Source organism: Symphalangus syndactylus, chromosome 14, assembly GCF_028878055.3.
Source record: "Symphalangus syndactylus isolate Jambi chromosome 14, NHGRI_mSymSyn1-v2.1_pri, whole genome shotgun sequence".
NCBI lineage: Eukaryota > Metazoa > Chordata > Mammalia > Primates > Hylobatidae > Symphalangus > Symphalangus syndactylus.
This window is the reverse complement of record NC_072436.2, coordinates 56,623,463-56,643,125: the sequence shown is the minus strand read 5'-3', so window position 1 is coordinate 56,643,125 and position 19,663 is coordinate 56,623,463. Positions and strand designations below refer to the sequence as shown.

Below are 19,663 nucleotides of genomic sequence, written 5' to 3'. Positions count from 1 at the left end.
ATTTACAAGAAAAACAAGATTAATAGAAATAACTATAGGTATTGATGATAAAGCTCCCAAGTGAACTAAAATGATTCTTCAAAGAAGCCACAGTGGTTTTTCAGCATCAGTTTGCATACTATCCTCTTCAAAGAAAATTAAGATGACTTGTATGGAAAGTTTTGAAATTTCTTTTCTTTAATTCTATTCACTTAAATAATTTATTATATCAATTCTAGTATTCAAAGGCATAGGAAACAAGAAAAATGTTTTGGAAATTTTTTTCTTTATGTTGAGTAACCAATTACATCTATACAAAGCAGGCATTACTAAACTATGGTCTTTCCTCTTCTTTTAGATGTTCTGAGGACTATCACGAGAACAGCACAAGAGATGGAGACCCATCCTCATGATAGAATCACCTTTCACCAGGCCCCACCCCCAACCCTGGGAATTACAATTTGAAATGAAATTTGAGTGGGGGCACTAGTACAAACCATATCGGCTGCCTTTTATTTTTGCTATTGCCTGGTTGCCCTGACTAGGATTTTCAGTGCTATGTTCAATAGGAGTGGTGAAAGGGCATCTTTGTCTTGTTTCAATTCTCACGGGGTTTGAGCTTTTGCTCACTCAGTATAATGTTGACTGTGGTTTTGTCATAGATGGCTCTTATTATTTTGAGGTATGTTTTTTGATGCCTAGTCTGCTAAGAGCTTTTATTATGGGTGAGTGTTGGATCATATCAAAAGCTTTTTCAGCATCTATTGAGATAACATATGGTTTTTGCTTTTATTCTGCTTACACAATGAATCACAGTTATTGATTTGCAGATGTTGAATGAACCTTGCATCCCAGGGTAAAACCCACTTGATCATGATGTATTATATTTTAAATGCTTCTGGATTCTATTTGCCAGTATTTTGTTGAGAACTTTTAGGTCTGTGTTCATCAGGAATATTCATCTGATATTTTCTTTTTTTAATTATGTGTCTTTCTGATTTTGTATGCCAAGAAGACACAGTGAAGAAAGACAGTCTCCTCAATAAATGATGGATAACTGGACATCCATGCACAAAAGAAATAAAATTAGATCTTCTCTCACACCATGTAAAAAATCAACTAAAAATGGACATAACTTGAAACCACCAACTCATAGACAACATGGAAAAACTTCCTGTCATTGATTCAGAAATAGTTTGTTTGAATTTAATACCAAAAGCACAGGAAAAAAAAAACTATGTGCAAATTACGAACGACCTGATAAAAGAGAAAAAACCTGGTTAGACTTTTTTTTTCAGCTAACACACTCATGAAAAAGAGAGCCTAAAAAGGTTCTCAACATTACTAATTTTCAGAGAAGTTCAAATCTAAAACACATTGAAATATCACCTCAAACCACTTAAAATGACTATTATCAGCAAGACAAAATATAACAAGTGTTTGCAAGAATGTGGGGAAAGGAAATCATTATATGGTGTGGTAGGATTGGTTAATCAATAAATTGAAAAATAAAGTTATCATACGATCTGGTGATCCCACTTCTTGTTATATATTCAAATGAAATAAAATTATTATGTTAAACATACGTTCACTGCCAGATTATTTATAATAGTGTAGATTTGGGAAAGAGTTTAATGACCATAGATTAATGAATGTTTAAAGAAAATGTGTCCACATAAAACTGAATTTTATTTAGCTTTGAAAAGAAGGAAATTCTGGCATTTGCAACAACACGGATGGGCCTGGAGGACATGATGCTAAGTGGAATAAGCCAGATGCAGAAAGACACATGCTGCCTGATCTCATTTACGTGTGGGATCTAACACATCCAAGCTCTTGAAAGCAGAGGGTAGACTAGTGGGTCCCAGGACCTGGGAGGAGAGGGAAATCGGGTGATGTTGGTTAAAGGAGACAGTTTCAGTTGTGCAGGGTGAATGAATTCTGGAGATCTAATGTACACCAATTTTCCTGTGTTTAATACTGTACTGTAAAAGTGATTTTTGCTAAAAGGGTAGATCTTAGGTGTTCTAATGAGACACACAAACACATGCACACACTCACACCCAGTACATTTTTAAAATAATAAAATGGGCTGGGTGCGGTGGCTCACGTCTGTAATCCCAGCACTTTGGGAGGCCGAGGCCGACAGATCTCTTGAGGTCAGGTGTTCGAGGCCAGCCTGGCCAACGTGGTGAAACTCTGTCTCTGCCAAAAGTACAAAAAAAAAAAAAAATAGCTGGGTATGGTGTTGGGCACCTGTAATCCCAGCTACTCGGGAAGCTGAGGCAGGAGAATCGCTTGAACCCAGGAGTTGGAGGTTGCAGTGAGCTGAGATGGTGCCATTGAACTCCAGCCTGGACGACAAGAGCAATACTCCGTCTCAAAAATCAAACAAAAAATGGTAGCTCTGTGAGAAGATGAATATACAAATTACCTTAACCATGATGAGCATTCCACAATGGGTATATGATGTGGTTTGGATCTGTGTCCTGGACCAAATCTCATGTTATGTTATAATCCTCAGTCCTGGGGTGGGACCTGGTGGGAGATGACTGGGTCATGGGGTGGGCCTTTCGTGAGTGGTTTGCCACCGACTCCTGGTGCTGTTCTCACGAATGTGCGTGAGTTCTCACAGGATATAGTTGTCTAACAGTGTGTAGTACCCCCCACACCCCGACCCGCGTCCTGTGGCTCCTGCTCTGGCCATGTGATGTGCCTGCTCCCCTTTGTCTTCTGCCATGACCCTAACTTTCCTGTCTCCCCAGAAGGAGAAGCCACTGCACTTCCTTTACAGCCTGCAGAACCGTGAGCCAATTAAATATATTTTTTTTTTCAAATTACTCAGTCTCAGGCATTTTTTATAGCAGTGTGAGAATGGACTAATACTATCAAAACAACAAGTGGTGCACCTTAAACCTATACATTTTAAAATATATTTTATTTCTACCTCAATAAAACTGAAAAAAATTAAACTTACTCTTACAATACATATTTTCTCAACAAAATTGAGACAACATAGGTAGAAAAACTTTCACTAAGGTATTTGTAATAGCTTTGCTTATAATATTCATATACTGGAAACAAATACAAAGTCCATCAACAAAAAAATAGATCAATATATTGTCATATATTTACTTAATGGACTGTGTCAGATATAAAATCTCTGTCCTTCCTCCCTCTCTCTCTCTCCATATATACATGAAAACTTTGAGGTTTCATATCAGAGTCAGCCCATTAATTGAATAAACGACACTATGTTGATCTAATTTCATACATTAAATAGCATGAATTAACCTAAAAAATAGCAAAGTAGCCCCTTACCAAAAAAAGGTCTATACTGTTTGATTCCATCTATATAAAGCTCAAAACAGAAAATAATGCATCTATGGCGTCAGAAATCAAAACATTTCCCCATGCAGGGTTTGACCGCAGGCACAGAGAAAGACACATTTTGGGGGTATGGACTTGCTCTTCAGGCTACCTTAGGTGTTTGGGACAAGCGTATTCACATTTGCCAGAAACTCTCTAGTGACGCATTTTGGATCTATAAATTTTTTCTTACATGTACATTTTATCTCATAAAAAGAAAAAATTAAAAAGTGTAGAATAGTTTAAAATTCAGTAAATAATACAGTGAATATTAAAACCCTATCCAAAATATGAACATTATTATATGAATTAATAAAATGTATTTCAGTATACCTCCTAAAATTAAATCCTAGCAATAAGAAAAGATAACAGTAACACCAGAAACTTAGTAATTAATTAGCATACATTTCACAGAGAAGAAAAAATAGTCAAGACAGATGAAACGTAGTTTTTTCCAATCAAATGTCATTAAATTATACGATATTTAACCTGTGTCAATATTATAAATTGTTAATATTTTGTGTGGTATTACAACTGAGAACAACTTTTAAATAAAAAAGGATATTTGAGAGCACGTGAACCAAATTGAATGTATTCTCAATGCTGGTCCAATGCTTACACCACAAAGTTCTAATAATACCCTGGTTTTGAGTGGGGCTTTGGAAAAATTATTTTTAAGGGATAAATTGAAAAAATAATCTGCAATCCGGAGGCATTGGCATTCCATGTCAGAAAAAAATTGAAAATATGTAATCCATAGTAAGTCCTGAAAAGAAACCTTGGAACATAAGAAGCATCTCATATGTAGTAGGCTGTATCATGTTTGTTGGGAAAATGATTACCTTTATGTTGTTTTGAAAAACTAAAGCAAAGCATAATGAAATTAAGTGTTTTGTGCTTATCTGGTACAAAATATTGCAACCCCATAAGGCTCCAGAGTCCTGCAAAAACAAACTAGCCTCCTGCAGCTGAGAAAGGACACCTCCCCCAGCACCTGCTCCTGGGACCTGTCCTGTCCTCGGTGGTTCCCGCACGCCCCCTGGTGGCCCCGCGCGCCCCTGCAGGGAGGTTTGTGTCTGGGCTCACATTGACCTCCCCTCGCTGTTTCTCTACCACAGTAATACACGGCCGTGTCCTCGGTTTTCAGGCTGTTCATTTGCAGATACAGTGTGTTCTTTGAATCATCTCTTGAGATGGTGAATCTGCCTTTCACAGACGCGGCGTATTCTGTGGTGTAACTGTTAGCTTTTTTTCTAATACGGCCAACCCACTCCAGCCCCTTCCCTGGAGCTTGGCAGAACCAGCCCAGGTAGTAGTCACTGAAGGTGAAGCCAGAGGCTGCACAGGAGAATCTCAGGGACCCCCCAGGCTGGACCAAGCCTCCCCCAGACTCCAACAGCTGCACCTCACACTGGACACCTGCAAACATAGAGACACCCTGGTCAGAAACTGCCACACAAATCCACTGTTTCTCTCACTCGTGTCCACTCAAACTCAACATCTCTAGTTCCCCATGAATCTCACCTTTTAAAATAGCAACAAGGAAAACTCAGATCAGCCCAAACTCCATAATGAGTCTTCTGTGTTTAGTGCTGATCAACAAATGAAAACACCTGAAAATCCCAGGGCTGGGGCTCTGCTTTCAGAGCTGCAGGGTCAGGGCTGGGCTGGTTTTCATCAGCAGAGGGAGGACCCTATTTGCATGTCTCCTACTATATAGCAAGCTCTGGGATGGGACGCCTGAGGACAGGGAAGTGTCCAGAGCGGATGAGAGTGTCCTGGAAAATATGGGCGGTAATCCTATCTCTCAGGAAAGTATAACTTCAGATTATGTGATTATGCCTTGATAATCATTTAGCAATCATCTTATTTTTACATATTTGCAGAATATATTTAATTGAAGTGTCAAGTTACAGTTTAAAGAAGATAAATTACATACAGAACAGAGCAGTTGTGCAATGTGTTGAATATGACACATCTGGACAGTGTCAGCCCTATTATCTGTGCCTGTGCCTCTAAACACTGGAGGAGACTGCTCCCCTGAGACAGCTCCAGGGCGATGTGGGACATGTCTAGTGAGGTTTTCAGGATGTCCCACCTGTCATAACAACTGTATGTGATTTTGCTTCCCTAATGTTTGAGGCAGGGCCTGCTGGTTGTACCATGGGTGCGGATTTATGAATAATGGTTAGCACCATCCCCTTGCTATGATAGTAAATGAGTTTGCATGAGATTCGGTTGTTTAACACTGTGTAGCACCTCCACCCTCACTCTTTCTTTGCTCCTGCTCCCACCATATAAAGTGGCTGCTCCCCTTTTGCCTTTCACTATCATTGTAAATTTCCTGAGGCCTCCCCAGAAGCTGAACAGATTCTATCGTCATGCTTCCCGTACAGCCGGTAGAATCATGAGTAAATTAAACCTATTTTCTATATGAATTACTCAGTTTCAGGTATTTCTTGCAATGCGAGAACACACTAAGAAAGCGGACATCTCCCTCATTTCACCAGGGTCCCTTGCAGTCTGCAATCACCCATCTAAGGAGAGGGATGGTCCAATCTCCATGACTGACACCATCGAGGTGCTGCCTCAGGCCCAGATGGTTTTTGATGGATGTCACTTTAATAATCTTTTTTTTTTTTTTTTGGGGGGGGGATGGAGTCTCGCTCTGTTGCCCAGGCTGGAGTGCAGTGGCGCAATCTCGGCTCACTGCAACCTCCGCCTCCCGGGTTCACGCCATTCTCCTGCCTCAGCCTCTCCGAGTAGCTGGGACTACAGGCGCCCGCCACCACACCCAGCTAATTTTTTTGTATTTTTAGTAGAGATGGGGTTTCACCATGGTCTCGATCTCCTGACCTCGTGATCTGCCCGCCTCGGCCTCCCAAAGTGCTGGGATTACAAGCGTGAGCCACTGCGCCAGGCCCACTTTAATAATCTTGAGTTCAGGGAGTATAATGCCCTCCTCCTGCATGCCTCACAGATGAAGAAGCCACCCTGTGATCAACTCTCTCTTCTAAGTGTCAGCAATTCCACAGTGGTGGGATCCCACATTGTGGTGTGCTTCCTTATTTCAGGTGGGAAACGTCTTCTGGGACTCGCCTCTGCTGGTGCAGTTGGCCCATTTTTACCTTGGTGGTAGCTACCAGATGTGTAGAGAGGACAGGAACCCCCATGGACTTACCCCAAACTTCATCCTCCTCCCCCTGGAGCTCTTCATGGGAACCAGGCCTTAGGGTCCCATGATAATTTAGTCATCACAGCCCTAACTGATTCGTGTGATGGCCAGAAATCCTTCAAATGTGCCGCTCCACAAGCCGCGGTCCCCAGTTTGCCATTCTGCTTCCACAGGCAGGACAGAAAGGTCTCTGATTAGTCTGAGCTAGTCTGGCATGTTTTTCTAGGAGTAGCTTTTCTTGTGACTGACACACTGTAGCCTACACAGTGAGCACTGTCTCAGTGGCTGCTCAGAGTGGAGTCAGGAGGAACCACCCACCTGAAAATGCCACAGCTTGGGCATCTGACTTTCACTTTGTAAGATGCACCCACTGAGGCAGTTTTTCCAGAACTTTTGGCATTGTGGCGGTATCCCCATACTCATGCACTGGGTCCCATCCATCATGGATAGCAGCTGTTGAGCCCCACGTAGAAATTAAGAGCCTGCCCAGGGTCTCTGCAGGGGTCTCCTCTTTTTAGATTCCATTGTCTGGGTGCTCATGAGGTTATTTTTGGACCTTTTGCCAGGTTGACTGGATGTCATGCCAGACCAATATTGACACCAATAGGACTGGCATCATGTGCAACAGGCCAAACCAGTGAACAAGACGTAGAGTTTATTGAGGACTTTCAAACAGTGTGGTTCAGGAACAGCAGGCTGGACAAGAAAACTATGATCATTTGACACAACGCATGCAGCTTATGTAGTAATTTTAATTAACCCCCTCCACCTAGCAACTTCCACTTAACCCAAAAGAAAGAGCCTCAATCACCCGTAAATCCTGTGTTCCAACGGATATGCCGGGGGTTTGGATGTTATTCATAGATTAAAAAACAAGTCTCTGGGCACGGCACTCCTGGATTCCTTAGCTTGGAACTTGAAACATACGTTTCTTTTTTTTTCTGATTATTCTGGCTAGGACTTTCACTAATATATTGAATAGGAGTGGTGAAAGTGTGCATTCTTTTTCATGTTCTTCAGGAATATTTTTGCAACTTTTTCTCATTCTGTATAATGTTGTTTTGTCGTATGTGGCTTTTTTTTTTTTAATTAAAGTCATTCATTTCTTCACTACCAAGTCCAGCATATTGAATAAATCAGTTGCATAGGTTTTTACAAAATTTAAGAAGATCCCTGTTCTATTGATTTATTTAAGAGTTTTTTGTTGGTTTTTGTATGTGGCTTTTATTATTTTGAGGTAGGTTTCTTTGATGCTAAGCTTGTTGAGGAATTTTTCATGAAGGGATATTGAATTTTATTGAATGACTTTTTTGCATTCATTGAGATGGTCTTATGTTTTCTGTTTTTAATTATGTTATATGTTGAATCATATTTATTGATGTGTTTATTTTAGACAAGCTTTGCATCCCTGGAATAAACCCAGTTGGTTGTGATGTATTATCTTTTTATTGTGCTGTTGGTTTCAGCTAGCTAGTATTCTGCTTACTATTTCGTATCTACGTTCATTAGGGACATTTCCCCGTAGCTTTTTGTTGTTGTAGTTGTATCCTTGCCTGATTTTGGTATCAGGTGACACGAGTATTTTAGACAAAGCTGAGAAAGAATCTCTTCTCTTTAATCTTTTGGAATAGTTCCAGTAAGAATGGTACATTTGGTAAAATTAGACCTTGAATTTATCTGGTTCTGGGCTTTTGGGGTTGGGAGATTTTCAATTTCTGATTCAATCTGATTACTCGTATTGGTGTATTTAGGATTTCTTTTCCTTCCTGGTTCAGTTTGGGAGGGTTGAATATTTCCAGAAATTTATTGATTTCCTCTAGATTTTCTAGTTTGTGAGCATAGAGATATTCAGCATGTCTTGATAATCTTTTGTATTTCTGTTGGGTCAGTTGTAATACCACCTTTATCATTTCTGCTTGTGCTAACTTGAATCTTCTGTGTGGTTTTTTTTTTTTTTTTTTCTGGTTGACCTAGTTAGTGTTCTATCAATTGTGTTCATGTTTTAAAATAACCACATTTTGTTTTGTTGATTCCTTATATTTTGCTTTTTTGTTTCAATATTTTTGAAATCTGCCACGATCTTTATTTATTTTCTTCTAGCTCTGGGGTTGGTTTGCTCCAAAATGTCTAGTTCCTTGAAGTAAATCAATAGATTGCTAGTTTATAATCTTTCTATTTTTTAGTAGACATTTAGAACTATAAGCTTCTCTCTTAGTACTGCTCTTCCTGTATCTCAGAGGGTTTGGTATGTTGTGGCTTCATTTTTCTTTGTGTTTTTAAAAATTAATATCTTAATTTTATTGGTGAACCAATGATTGGTCAAAATTGTGTTGTTTAATTGCCTCATATTTTTATACTTTCAACAGTTTTTTTGCAATTGATTTTTTTAATTTTTATTTAATTTTTATTTTTTGTTATACTTTAAGTTTTAGGGTACATGTGCACAACGTGCAGCTTTGTTGCATATGTATATGTGTGCCATGTTGGTGTGCTGCATCCATTAACTCATCATTTAACATTAGGTATTTCTTCTAATGCTATCCTTCCCCACCCCGCTAACCCCATAACAGGCCCCAGTGTGTGATGTTCTGCTTCCTGTGTCCATGTGTTCTCATTGTTCAATTCCCACCTATGAGTGAGAACATGCGGTGTTTGGTTTTTTGTCCTTGCAATAGTTTGCTGAGAATGATGGCTTCCAACTTCATCCATGTCCCTACAAAGGACATGAACTCATCATCTTTTATGGCTGCATAGTATTCCATGGTGTATATGTGCCACATTTTCTTAATCCAGTCTATCATTTTTGGACATTTGGGTTGGTTCCAAGTCTTTGCTATTGTGAGTAGTGCTGCAATAAACATACGTGTGCATGGGTCTTTATGGCAGCATGATTTATAATCCTTTGGGTATATACCCGGTAATGGGATGGTATATGCCCAGTAATGGGATTGCTGGGTCAAATGGTATTTCTAGTTCTAGATCCTTGAGGAATTGCCACATTGCCTTCCACAATGGTTGAACTAGTTTACCATCCCACCAACAGTGTAATAGTGTTCCTATTTCTCCACATCCTCTCCAGCACCTGTTGTTTCCTGACTTTTAGATTTATTACATTACTGTGCAATAAATAACATCTAGAATCTAACAAGAACACAGACAACTCAGCAACAACAACAAATAAATAAATTACACCATTAAAATGTGGGCAAAAGACATCAACAGACATTTTGTGAAGAAGATATTCAAATGGCCAAAAAGCATGTGGAAATAAAAGGCTGAACAACACTAATCATCAGGTAAATTAATATTAAAACAACAGTGAGACACAACTTTACATCAGTCAAAGTGCCTATTATTATGAAGTCAAAAAATTATAGATATGGATGAGAATTCAGAGAAAACTCATTTATACACTGTTGTTGATAATGTAAATTAGTGCGACCTATGTGAAAAAAATTGTAAAGGCTTCTCAAGCAACTAAAATAGATCTATCATTCAATCAGCAATCCCACTCCATGATATGTACCCCAGAAAATAAATCATTGTTTCAGAAAATGCCTGCACTCATATGTTCATTGCAGCACTATTTACAATAACAAAGATATAGATTTAACCTAAGTGTCTAGTAATGGATAATTGGATAAAGAGAATGTGGAATATATACACCATGAAAAATAATTTCATCATAAAAAAACATGAAATTATATCTCTGGCAGCAATATGGATGGAACTGGAGGTCATTGTCTTAAGTCGAACAACTCATAAACAGAAAGCCAAATATGTCTTTTTCTCACTTATCAGTAGGAGCTGAATAGTGGGTACACATAGACATAGAGAGTAGAATAATAGACATGGAAGACTCATAAGAGTTGAGAATTAGATCAATAATCACTAATGGTTCCGAGGTACTCTATCTGGTGAGCTTACTTTAAAAACTCAGACTTCACCACTATGCAATATATTTATGTAACACAAATGTACCCCATATAATTATTTAAAAACTTAAAAAGGCAAAAATAAAACACACAAAAAATGGGATACGTCAAAACGATGAAGGGGGCAACTGGAAGAAGCTCCCAATTTCCAAAGAGCTGGAACATTTTGAATAATATAATAAATAACATGGAAATAGATTTTGACCAAAGTATTAAATAAATATTTATAAAAACATCCTGTTGTTAATAAATGAATAAATTAAATATATGAGAGAAGAAGGATGTTTATCTAAAACAGTATAATTACACAAAATTTTGTTGATATTTCTTCATTCAAAGAGTTGGAGTTTAACCTGCATCTGTGGATTATGGCATAGACTTTGGCACATGAGAAAAATTATTACTCCCTTTAAACTTCAGAAATTTTAGATATAATACCAAAAAAAGATAGAAAAAGTAGAGAATTTCACAGGGCCAATATTTTGATAAATGATGTGAAAAACACTCTTATGTAGTAGTGTAGAGACAGGTCTCAGAGCCAGTAATTCTTTGCCAAGGCCAACGCAGAGAAGAGTATTGCTAGGTTGTCTTCCTAGCTTTTTGTAGTTTGAAGTCTTGGTTAAAGCTATAATCCATTTTGAGTTTAATTTTCTTGTTCATATGGTGATAGTTAGGAGTCAAGTTCCCATCTTCTGCATATGGCTAGCAAGTTATCCCAGCACCATTTATTGAATAGGTTGTCTTCTCTCCATTGCTTGTTTGTTTTTTTCAGGGTTCTCAAAAAACAGATGGTTGTAGGTGTGCAGCTTTTTTTCTGAGTTTTCTATTCTATTTCACTGGTCTATGTGTTTATTCTTGTACCAGTACCAAACAGTTTTTGTTACTGTGGCTTTATAGTAGAGTTTAAAGTCAAATAGTGTGATGTCCCTGGCATTGTTCTTTTGGCTGAGGATTACTTTGGCTGTTTTTGTTCTTTTTTGGTTGCATACAAATTTTAGAATACTTTTCTTATATTTCTAGAAGAATAAAACTGGTATTTTGATAGTAACATTGAATCTGTAAAAATTGAAGGATAATATTGCCATTTTTGCAATATTATTTCTTCCATTCCATGAGCATGGAATTTTTTTTTCAATTTATTTGTTTACTTTCTGATTTCTTTCTGCAGTGTTTTGTAGCTTTTTTTTTTTTTTTTTTTTTTTTTTTTTTTTTGCTAAAGACTAGTTTACAAAATACTTTATTGAATCACCTTATTTTGGTTTGCAGTTTAGAGCAAGTTACTTAGATAAAATATAGGTTCTCTACCTACTCAAGAGACATCAAGGATTTTTGTTGTAATTGGTTTTTTTATTATACTTTCAGTTTTAGGGTACATGTGCACAACGTGAAGGTTTGTTACATATGTATCCATGTGCCATGTTGGTCTGCTGCACCCATTAACTTGTCATTTAGCACTACATATATCTCCTAATGCTATCCCTCCCTCCTCCCCCCACCCCACAACAGGCCCCAGTGTGTGATGTTCCCCTTCCTGTGTCCATGTGTTCTCATTGTTCCATTCTCACCTATGAGTGAAAACATGCTGCAGTGTTTGGTTTTTTGTCCTTGCGAGAGTTTGCTGAGAATGATGGTTTCCAGCTTCATCCATGTCCCCAAAAAGGACATGAACTCGTCATTTTTTATGGCTGCATAGTATTCCATGGTGTATGTGTGCCACATTTTCTTAATCCAGTCTATCATTTTTGAACATTTGGGTTGGTTCCAAGTCTTTGCTATTGTGAATAGTGCCGCAATAAACATACGTGTGCATGTGTCTTTATAGCGGCATGACTTATAATCCTTTTGGTATATACCCAGTAATGGAATGGCTGGGTAAAATGGTATTTCTAGTTCTAGATCCCTGAGGAATCACCACACTGACTTCCACGATGGTTGAACTAGTTTACAGTCCCACCAACAGTGTAAAAGTGTTCCTATTTCTCCACATCCTCTCCAGCACCTGTTGTTACCTGTTGTTTCCAAGGCTACAGTAACCAAAACAGCATGGTACTGGTACCAAAACAGAGATATAGATCAATGGAACAGAACAGAGCCCTCAGAAATAATGCCGCATATCTACAACTATCTGATCTTTGACAAACCTGACAAAAACAAGAAATGGGGAAAGGATTCCCTATTTAATAAATGGTGCTGGGAAAACTAGCTAGCCATATGTAGAAAGCTGAAACTGGATCCTTTCCTTACACCTTATACAAAAATTAATTCAAGATGGATTAAAGACTTAAATGTTAGACCTAAAACCATAAAAACCCTAGAAGAAAATCTAGGCAATACTATTCAGGACATAGGCATGGGCAAGGACTTCATGTCTAAAACACCAAAAGCAAAGGCAACACAAGCTAAAATTGACAAATGGGATCTAATTAAACTAAAGAGCTTCTGCACAGCAAAAGAAACTACCATCAGAGTGAACAAGCAACCTACAGAATGGGAGAAAATGTTTGCAACCTACTCATCTGACAAACGGCTAATGTCCAGAATCTACAATGAACACAAACAAATTTACAAGAAAAAAACAAACAACCCCATCAAAAAGTGGGCAAAGGATATGAACAGACATTTCCCAAAAGAAGACACTTATGCAGCCAACAGACACATGAAAAAATGCTCATCATAGCTGGCCATCAGAGAAATGCAAATCAAAACCGCAATGAGATACCATCTCACACCAGTTAGAATGGCCATCATTAAAAAGTCAGGAAACAACATGTGCTGGAGAGGTTGTAGTTCTTCTTGTAGAGATCTTTCACCTCCTTTGTTAGCTGTATTCCTAGGTATTTTTTTTTTGTAGATGTTGTAAGTGGGATTGTGTCATTTATTTTTCTCTATGCCTGGATGTCGTTGGTGTATAAAAAAGCTACTGATTTTTGTATATTTATTCTGTATCCTGAAACATTACTAAAGTTGTTTACCAATTCTAGGATTCTTTTGGCAGAGCCTACAGAATTTTCTATGCATAGGATCCTATCAACAGCAAAAAGAGATAGTTTGAATTCTTATTTACTTGTGTGGATGCCTTTTATTTCTTTCTCTTGTTTGATTTCTCTGGCTAGAACATCCACTACCATGCTGAATAGGAGTGGTGAGAGTGGGTATTCTTGTTTTGTTCCAGTTATGAAGGGGAATGATTTGAGCTTTTGTTGCTTCAGTATGATGTCAGTTGTGGGTTTGTCATACATGGCTCTTATCATTTTAAGCTGTTTCTTTGATGTCTAGTCTGTTGAGGGTTTTTATCATGAAGAATGTTGAACCTCTTTGAAAGTTTCTCTGGATCTATTGAGATAATTATACAGTTTTTGCTTTTGATTCTGCTTATGTGGTGAATCACCTTTATTGATTTGTGTATGTTGAACTATCCTTGCATGAAAGGAGTAAAATCTACTGGATCATAATGTAATAACTTTTTAATGTGCTGCTACATTCAATTTGCTAGTATTTTCTTGAAGATTTTTAGGTCTATCATCAGGAATATTGGTCTAAGATTTTCCTCTTTTGTGTATCTGCCAGATTTTGTGTTCCGAGGACACACAATGAGGAAAAGATTGTCTTTTTAACAAATGGTGTAAAAACTGGGCATCCATATGCAGAAAAAAATGAGACCTTATCTCATCTCATATACAAAAATCACCTAAAAATGTACTCAAGGCTTGGATATAATATGATTTCTAAAATTGTAAACTCATAGAAGAAAATAGAGAAAAAAGAAGCTTTCTGGAATTGATCTGGAAAATGATTTATTTGGATTTGACACCAAAATCATAGACAAATAAATTATTTGAAACTATATATTTGACAAAGGGATCTATCTAAATGTGTAAAGAACCCCTACAATAGCAAAAAATAACCTGATTTTTAAGAGGGCAAAACTGTACATAGACATTGTATTCAAGGGAAGACATATGCATGGCCAGCAGGATATGGAAAGGTGCTCCACATTGCTAATCATCAGGGGAATCCAAATCAAAACCACAATGAGCTATCACCTCACGTTAGTTACCGTGAGGATTATCACAGACACAAAAGATAACAAAATGCTGACAGCTGGTGAAAAGGGAACTATTTAGTGGAGTGGTAGTAAAAGTTATTTTATAAATTAAAAGCAAAACTATTATGTGATCTGGTGATCCCACTTCTGCCTGTGTATTCAAAGGAAATAAAATCAGTAAGTAAAAAATATGTTTATTACAAGATTATTCATAATGGCCTAGAATTTTTTTAAAGTTAGTGACCATAGGTAAATGGGTGTATAAAGGAAATGTATACACATACAATGGAATATTATGTGACCTCTAAAAATAAGGAAATTATAACATTTCCAACAACATGGATGGGCCTGGAGAACATTATGATAAGTGGAATAAACCAGACACAGAAAGACAAATGCTGCATTATCTCATTTATATGGGGAATCTAAAATATTCAAATTCTTAGAAGCAGAGAGTAGAAAAGTGATTCCCAGGGCTGGAAGGGGTGGAAATAGAGTGATTCTTGTCAAGGGCATAAAGTTTCAGTTGTGCAGGTTGAATGGGTTCTGGAGGTCTAATGTAAAGCAATGGGACTATCGCTATCAACACTGTATTGCAAACTTGATGTCTGGTAAAGGGATAGATCTCAGGTGCTCTCATCAGACACACACATAACAAATTAAAGGAAGAAAATGGTAACTGTAAGGTAACAGACATGCTAACTCCCTGGTCATAGTGAAAATTTCACAATTTATACCAAAATATCAAGTGGTGCACCTCAAATATGTACAATTTTATTGTCAATTATAGTTCCATAAAGCTGAACAAGTTAAGTTTACTTTTATGATGAAGAGATGCATATTTCCACATATTTTCTCAATAAAAATGAGAAAAGGTAAATAGAAAAACAAAAAATATTTGCAGCAGCTTTGCTTCTGTTGTTAAAAAACCAGAAACAAATTCAAAGTGCATTGACAGGGAAATGGTTCAGCTTACTGTCATTTATTGCTAAATGGGCTGACTCAAGTATAAAATTTCTCTCTCTTTCTCCCTCTCTATTTCTCCATATATATCAAAACTTTGAGATTTTATATCAGAGGCAGTCTGTTAAGTGAATAAATGACAATATACAGATGCAATTTTACATATGAAATAGCATAAATAAACGTCAAAAATAACAAAAGTAGCCCCTTACCAGAAAAGGGGTCTATAATGTTTGAATCCATTTATATGAAAATCAAAACATGAACAGTGAATCTACAGTGGCAGAAATCAAAACATTGTGTTAAATGTGGGAGCTGACTGGAAGCACAGAGAAGGTCACTTGTGCTGGGGGGATGGGCCTCCTGTACATCCAACCTTGGCTGTTGAGGACAAGTGTGTTTACATTTGCCAGAAATCCTGTAATGGTACATTGCAGATCTATGCATTATTACTTATATTGAAATTACATCTCATGAAAATAAAAAATTAAAAAATATTAGAAATATTTTAAAATTCAGTAAATAATGCAAATAATAATAAAATCATACTGAAAATGTGAATAATATAATAGGAATTATTACAATATACTAAACAATACCTGCTAGAATTAAATCCCAGAAATCAGAAAGATAAGGGTGACATCTGATAATAATAAGTTAATAAACACGCGTTTCATAGAGAAAACAAACTGGTCAAAAATATGTGGAATATGTATTTTGTTATTATCAGAAGTGGTTAAATAATTGAGATAATATTTTAACCTGTGTTATTAGTATTAATTATAGATATCACGTGTAAAATAATAACTGAGAACAACCTTTAGGGAAATAAGGATATTTGAGAGCACTTGTACTAAGTTAAGTATAGTCTCAATGTTTTTCCAGATATTACTGCTGAAATTTCAAATTTTAACCTGGATTTCTAACAGAATCCATATGGGCCCTTGGACAAATTAATTGTCAGAAACCACTTAGAAAAACAATCTCTAATATAGAGATATTAGTATCTCATTTCATAAAGAAATTTAAACTGTGTAATACATGTAAAGTCCTCAGAAGAAACCTTAGTATGTTGGAAAGGACTTATTCATAGTAGGTTGTGATGTTTATTGCTAAAATTATTACCTTAATTTTTGGGGGGATAATTAAAGCAAAGCGTGATGAATTAAAGTGTGATGTTGCTTGTTTGGTACAACAAGGAGGTGAGGATAATGAATAGCCCTGCGATCCCGAGGAGATGGCCTAATCCAAGGAGAGGGAGGCTCCAGGTGGGGTGGACTCTCACGGGGTGCCTGCTTCTGGCCTCCATGGAGCCCGTCTCAGAAGCCTGCAGGAGGCAGGCGTGTGGATGGGTTTCTCAGGACAATCCAATCAGCCACGGACAGGGGAAAAAAGATTATGACCTAGGTTGGATTAAATAATTGTCTTGAAAATTGATAAATTACAACTGTATCTATTTATGAGGTACAAAGCAATGTTTTGATATATTAATATAATAGGAATAATTAAATATAACTAGCATATTAATCACCTCAAAATCTTTTCATTATTAGCGTCAAGGCCATTTGAAATGTATCATAGCTATTTTGAAATAACCAATATACTATGTTTCAGTAAAGAAATAGATATTTATTAATATAAACAATATGAAATTATTGAAATCAATTATGCATTACTCCAATAATTTATGTTTAGTTCATCAATAAATTTGATCGTTTAGGATATATTTTTAAAATTATCTTATTATAATGTTAAATATAAGTCACTATACTTTATGCACAGGTTTGTGGTATTTAGACCTATGTCTATAGGTGTAAATTTATGCTATCATAGCTATGTAGTTGCTCATGGCAATAGATGTTAATGAAACTCTGGAAGAATAACCGCAAATGAAAGTAAATAGTTTTAAAAAATAACACTACATAAAAGGTTTAAAATTATTAAAACAAATGCCAATGATAATAAATACATACTAATAACTGTATGAAAATGTAACAACCTGTAAGACTCCAGAGTTCTGAAAACACAAACCTGACTTCTCCAGCTGAGGAGAGAAAACCTGCCGCTGCATCTGCTCCTGGGACCTGTCCCGTCCTCAGTGAGTCCCGAGCGCCCCCTGGTGGCCTCGCGTGCCCTGCAGGGACACATTGACCTCCCCTCACTGTATGTCCTCTCCCTGTATGTCTAGTACAGTAATACACGGCCGTGTCCTCGGCTTTCAGACTGTTCATTTGCAGTGTTCTTTGAATCATCTCTGGAGATGGTGAACCTGCCTTTCACCGACGCAGCGTATGCTGTCGCGTAACTGTTAGCTTTGCTTCTAATATAGCCAACCCACTCTAGTCCTTTCCCAGAAGCCTGGCGGACCCAGTGCACAGCAGAGCTACTGAAGGTGAATCCAGAAGCTGCACAGGAGAGTCTCAAGGATCCACCAGGCTGTACCAAGCCTCCCCCAGACTCCACCAGCTGCACCTCACACTGGACACCTGCAAACACAGAGACACCCTGGTCAGAAACTGCCACACAAATCCACTGTTTCCACTCATGTCCACTCACACTCAGTATCTCTAGTTCCCCATGAATCACCTTTTAAAATAGCAACAAGGAAAACCCAGCTCAGCCCAAACTCCATGGTGAGTCTCCTGTATTCAGTGCTGATCACCGAGTGGAGACAGTTGGGAATCCCAAGGCTGGAGCTCGTCTCCCAGAGCTGCAGGGTCAGGGCTGGGCTGCTTTTCATCAGCAAAAAAGGGGGTCTTATTTGCATGTCTTCTGCTACACAACAAGGTCTGGGGTGGGACGCCTGATGAGAAGGCTGTGCACAGAGTAGATGAGAGTGTCCTGGGGGAGATTGGTAGTAATCCTATCATTCAGGAAAATTTAAGTTCATATTATGTGATTGTGCCTTGATATTCATTTAGAGTAATCATCTTATTTCATTTTTACATATTTGCACACTGTATTTCCGCTTATATATTTCTGAAGTCCCTTGGCTTGTCTGTTTGAGTGATGTCTCTTTCCTCTACACTGTCAGGGTATGATGTCATTGTTCACAGGTGCAGTCCTGGATGTACACGCAGTTTCCATGGAAATGCTGTCATTTCGCAGTGTTGCCTTTGACAGCCTAATTACCTGATTGTTCTACTTGACCGTTTGTGTCTCTTAACAAACCATCTAGATGTTACACTGTGCTCATGTCTGACATGGTGACACTGTTTTGTAGCATAAATCGTTCAACAATCTGGTGCAATTAAATCTGGACTTCTTTTTTTTTGGAATTGGATATGAAATTTATTTAGGTAAAATGTTTTTAAACATCCTAGTTTCTTCAAATATGAAGGACTTAAACTGCTTCCCTAAAAACATTTTATTAAAAGTCAAGTATGCTTAAAACTGAGAAAATTTTAAAAACTAATCTTTTTTTGGGGGGGGGGGATCCAAAGTTGCAAGCAGTGATTTATTTACTCTTAGCAATTGTGGCTGAAGCTTAGTGACATCTGTAAGCTGAACATTCTCATCAAGCACGTGTTTTATTTTTTTTTATTTTTTATTTTTTCTTATTCTTTTTTTTAAATTTGGACTTCTTTCCAGGGACCATTTTTGAGGATTGTTCTGACCCCAAAATAGCATTCATTTTTTTCAAGAAATTAAGTCTAGCTATGTTTCCAGGCTGGGCTTGAAATCCTGGGCTCAAGTGATCATCTCACCTCAAACTCCCAAGTAAATTCAACTGCAGGCAGTGCCACAGTGCCCAGTTGGTTATTCTTAAATTATAGGTTTTCTTATTTTCTCTGTTAAAATGAGTGGACTATTGATTTCTATATTGCTCTCATGGAGCTGTCAGATTTCTATTAATTATTTACCACGAAAACCGCTAACATTTTAGATGAACTTTAGGGTTGAAATTATTCTCATTCTACTGCAAATCTAGTCACACCCTTTAGAGAGAGCTTTCTATCACTGTTTTTATGCCCTGACTCTATCACTAGAAAAACATGCCAGTCTCTACCTTGGCGCAGAAGAAAGAGTTCAAGTATCTCAGAAGGACACTCCTGCTTTAAGTACAGAAAACTGCGTGGGAGTGGTGGACTCCTGTGATCTCACTGAGCCTCTCCCAGGAAGCTCCCCAGAACCTCTGCCCTACAAGTGAGCTGGGGTGAGAATAATCGGGGTCCACCTGTTCTTGGCATGGAAACT

General features: G+C 37.6%; 1 pseudogene and 1 gene segment (V, D, J or C); both read right to left on the bottom strand.

Moving 5' to 3' along the window:
* Positions 1 to 3,670: 3,670 nt before the first annotated feature.
* LOC129462566 (immunoglobulin heavy variable 3-72-like) lies at positions 3,671 to 4,933 on the bottom strand (annotated as a pseudogene).
* A 12,712-nt stretch (positions 4,934 to 17,645) lies between these two features.
* LOC134732452 (immunoglobulin heavy variable 3-73-like) lies at positions 17,646 to 18,188 on the bottom strand. The segment is given in 2 exon segments: positions 17,646 to 17,952; positions 18,053 to 18,188. Coding segments are annotated over 2 exon segments (348 nt in total).
* Between the last annotated feature and the right edge of the window lie 1,475 nt (positions 18,189 to 19,663).